Source organism: Acanthisitta chloris, unplaced genomic scaffold, assembly GCF_000695815.1.
Source record: "Acanthisitta chloris isolate BGI_N310 unplaced genomic scaffold, ASM69581v1 scaffold31561, whole genome shotgun sequence".
NCBI classification, from domain to species: domain Eukaryota; kingdom Metazoa; phylum Chordata; class Aves; order Passeriformes; family Acanthisittidae; genus Acanthisitta; species Acanthisitta chloris.
In genome coordinates this window covers 37,418-41,844 of record NW_008658299.1, presented here as the reverse complement: position 1 = coordinate 41,844, position 4,427 = coordinate 37,418, and the positions used below count along the sequence as shown (strand labels likewise).

The 4,427-nt window shown below is 48.8% G+C and overlaps 1 protein-coding gene across 1 annotated transcript in view; it reads left to right on the top strand.

Annotated features, from left to right (window-relative positions):
• Positions 1–2,965: 2,965 nt before the first annotated feature.
• The window catches only part of LOC103812048 (regulatory-associated protein of mTOR-like), a gene marked incomplete at its 5' end in the record, with an annotated part of 37,673 nt that continues 36,211 nt past the window's right edge, over positions 2,966–4,427 (top strand). Inside the window, one exon of the mRNA XM_009085054.1 lies at positions 2,966–3,068. Coding sequence (XP_009083302.1) covers positions 2,966–3,068 — 103 coding nt within the window. The remainder of the gene's footprint in view (positions 3,069–4,427) is intronic.

Sequence of the window (4,427 nt, the reverse complement as noted above, 5' to 3'; positions counted from 1 at the left end):
TAGTGATGGATGCGAAGTCTTCATCCTGCTTAAGAGACTTTAAATATGCAGTGAAGCTCCTAGTATGTTCCAAAAGAGTTTAGAAATGTGAAAAGCTTTATTGGGTTTCTTTGGCCCAGGCTTTTTTGTTTTTCATGTGTAATGTGCACTGACACCCAAAAACTATGTCCTGGGCTGATCCCACATCAGTGAGGGGATTTTGCACCTCTGCTCACTCAGGTGAGTCCTCATCTGCAGTGCTGCCTCCAGCTCTGGGTCCCAGCACAGGGAGGACATGGAGCTGTTGAAGTGAGTCTAGAGGAGGCACCAAGATGACTAGAGGGATGGAGCAGCTCTGCTGTGAGGAAAGGCTGAGAGAGTTGAGATTGTTCAGCCTGGAGGAGAGAAGCTTTGAGGTGATTGCACCTCTGCTCACTCAGGTGAGTCCTCATCTGCAGTGCTGCCTCCAGCTCTGGGTCCCAGCACAGGGAGGACATGGAGCTGTTGAAGTGAGTCTAGAGGAGGCACCAAGATGACTAGAGGGATGGAGCAGCTCTGCTGTGAGGAAAGGCTGAGAGAGTTGAGATTGTTCAGCCTGGAGGAGAGAAGCTTTGAGGTGACCTGATTGTGCCAATACCTGACCTGAAGAGAGCTGACAAGAAAGATGGAGTCTATTTCCAAGGGCCTGGAGGGACAGGACAAGGGAGAATGGCTTCACACTGCCAGAGGGCAGGGATAGATGGGATATTGGGAAGAAACTCTTCTTTGTGAGGGTGCTGAGGCATTGGCACAGGTTGCCCAGACTCCATCCCTGGAATTGTTCCAGGCCAGGTTGGATGGGGCTTGGAGCAACCTGAACTAGTGGAAGGTGTCCCTGCCGTGTCAGGAGTTGAGACTGGATCAGCTTTAAGGTCTCTTCCCATCCAAATGACTCCATGATTCAGCACCATGGATGGATGTGGAGGAGTGGTTGGAGGGGAGAGGACTGAGCTGTAATTCTTGCTGAGGATGTGCTCCTTGTTAGCAGAACAGATCATGGTAGAGGATGACACTTTACATCCCTGGGGGAGGTGGCAGAGGGGAAATCACCCCATTTGTCTCTGGGATCAGTTCCTGTTCCTTTCATTACAGTTTGCTGACAGTTTTCCCCAAGAAATGCTTATTTAAACCCCTGAAGTTGGGAACGGAAAATAAACATCAACCTGTGCAGCATCAGTCACTGATCAGACCTTACCAGCAAAGTATTGAAAAATACATCAGTATTAGACTGCAAATGGGAAACAATAAATACACGAGATGGGGAAGATTGTTTGGCAGGATGCTTTCTCTTGGAGAAATGATTTATGTGTCTCCATGTCTAACAAGTTATTTTGTCTGTAGTTGTGTCTGCTCCCTTGGGGGCTCAGCACGTGTTTCCCAGCGTGTGCTGACTCTGGCAGTGCTCCTGCCCTGCTCTCCCTGCAGCCCTCTGCCTGCTGGGAGGCTGTGAGAGCTGCAGAGCTGTCCCTGTGGGCAGGGCAGTGCCAGCAGGTCCATAATGCTCAGCTGTTTTGGGGGAGCTTTGGGTGGTCTCTAACACTCTGTGCTGCTTGGGATGGTGAAGGGTCTGGAGGGCTGAGCTGCACCTTGCACTGATCCTCATTTGCCAGGAACTTTTACTATGGATTCTTACTAGTTTTGATAAAATACCCTAAGTGCATGTGTCCTCAGTGCCAAACTCCAGCTGTGGATATTTCCACCCCATCCACGTGTCGTTCCTGGGAAGATCCTGCTCATGGGGATCCCTGTGCAGACTCTTGTTTTCATCTCTCTGCTGGCAAATGCTGCTTACTCCTTGGTACCTCCCGGGCATGAGGAACTCCTACATGATTACAGGGTTTGTTAGCAACAACACAGTTTGGGATGAAGCCTTTAACCACAGTTCTTGCTAATTTTCCACTCCCTGTTCCCTGCTGTGGCCATGGGAGTGAGCAGACACTGCAGGGTGTCCTGGTGTGCAGCCTGTGCTCCCTCCCCCTGTGAGTAGTGTCTGCTGCTCCAGTTTCCTTATAAATTATACATTTGTGTGGCTGTGGGGTTTTCTCTAAGTGTGAAATGTGGGATTTCCCCCCCTCCTGCTGTGAATTGCAGTGAGCACCCTGGGGAAGTGAAGGTGTGGGTGGCCTTGCTGCAGGCAAGCACTGATGGAATTGCTGAGAGCCACGTCACTGCTTTTGTTTCCCTCCTCTGGCTTAGGCATTGGGATGAGGCAGTGTAGAGAAGAGCATAAAGATGTGAAATAATATTCAAGCAGTATTTTTAGCTGTCTGTCGTGCTTAGGCATTGGTTTAACACAGGATTTGAACCCAGGTGAGGTCTGGGGGGTTTGGATTTGGTGGCATGTCCCATGTACTGCCTGGGCAGTGCCAGGGGTGATGCTGGAGCAGCAGCTGGGGAGACCCAGGGAGGGAGCCAAGCCAGGATTTGTCCTAGTAAAGCTCTCCAGGATAACTAACACATGAAAAAAAACCCAAATTAAAAATGGACTAAATGTGTTTGGTTTAGGTTTTTTTAATGGTTTAGTTGATCACTTGGGGTTTTTTCCATTGTAATACTTTTAGTTTTAATATTAGAGCTCACACACTCCATTATAATATTGATCAGGGACCTGAATAGCATTTCCCCATGTTTTAATAATGTGTTTCAGCTGGACAATGACTAATTTCAGATGAGCAGCACAAGTTCACTGATACTCATTTCCATGCTCAGAAAGAGAAGAATGAGCTCTGGAAATAATAATAATAAATATAGTAACATCAGGTCTGAGTCCTGTCCTGATAAAGAATGTGATCAACCTCATCAGGCCTGGCTTAAAATAGTCCCTGTGGGAGAGCAGGTAACAGGGGCTGGACAGCCCTGCAGGAGTTCTGGAGCTCAGAAGTTCCAGCCCAAGGGAAAACAGATGTTGTCCTGCCCTGACCAGGTGTGTTGTTGCTTCTCTTTGCAGATGAAGACTGTAAGTGTTGCCTTAGTTTTGTGCCTAAACGTCGGTGTGGACCCTCCTGATGTGGTGAAGACAACGCCCTGTGCCCGCCTGGAGTGCTGGATCGGTGAGTCCTGAGCCCAGGAACAGACTCCAGTGAGAGCTGGGAGCTTCCTGGGCTTCTGACTGGGGTGAGCAGGAGGAATGTGAGACCTGATTTTGCTCCCTGTGGGTTGATGAGGAGTCCAACCCCAACTGCTGGCATAGAACATCTCCTGCTCTGAGATGAGATGAGAGGCCGTGGAGAAAAACAGCTATTAGTGAGCTGCTTGGCTTTGTTAATTGTTGTAGGTTTATAAATATCCAAGGAATCTCTGAGCAGTTCCATCTTCAGAGTTCTGGGATCTGCAGGGCTGTAAATCCCCGCGTTGTCCTCTCACACAGCAGAGAAGTGAAGTCTGTACAGTGCAAGGGCTTTGCTGTGTGGTGAGGTGAGGTGGCTGCTCTGGGGCTGTTTTAATTAGAGTCATCGATTCAGAAGACCTGGAATTATTCCCAAGTATGTCTTGCCAGCAGATCCAACACCTGAGCTTGCTACTTTGGTGCAGCATTGGACTAAATTCCTAGGGTTTTTGTGAAGTAATGAAAAGTCACTTGGCTTTGGAGAAGCATTCTGATTATCAAGATGAGACAAATGGGAAGTAATATCAGAAGGAAATATCTTGTGTACAGAAGCTTCCTCAGAGAGATTTGTTTTGTCTCTAGGAATTGGAAGTGCTCAGCCTCCAGCACGTACTGTGCTGGGCACTGCAATCCCAGCTCCAGGGCTCAGATGGGCCCCAGGAGCAAAGTAATCACTGCACAGACTAAATTTCTTCAAAACCTTCCAACATCTTGTTTGTAACCTTCCCTTACCTGCCCTGTGAGTCACAGCAGCTGAGGTTTCTGACCTGAAAATGCTGAGGAGTTTAAAGCAGTGCAAAGCTCTGAGCAGGCACTGCCAGAAAGAGCAGAGAGAGCAGCTCTGGTGTCTCACTGATACAGGAACAGAGACAACAAGGAGCATTGCAGAGTCATTTGAATAAAGTCATTAGTGCCCATCATTAGCACAGAGAGTTTTGAGTGCATTTTCTGTGTGTGTACACAAGTACTCCTGCAGTCCTGACATTCCTTGAAAAGGGAATGGTGAGGCAGTGTGGATGCTCTGAGGGAGTCACTGCTCAGCAGCTCCAGATCAGCTCAAAACTCACCTCAGACAGCCCAAGGAAGGCACCTGCAGTGTCCTGGGGTGTTTCTAGCAGGGTCCCTTGGGGCAGTGGGTGCTCCTTCCCTCCTGGAGACTCTCTGAGCAGACACTTCTGAGCAGAGGTGATTCTTCCCCTCTATTCTGTTCTCATGAGACCTCACCTAGAATACTGCACACAGTTCTGGTGTCCTCAACATAAGAAGGACATGGAACTGTTGGAGCAAGTCTAGAGGAGGCCAC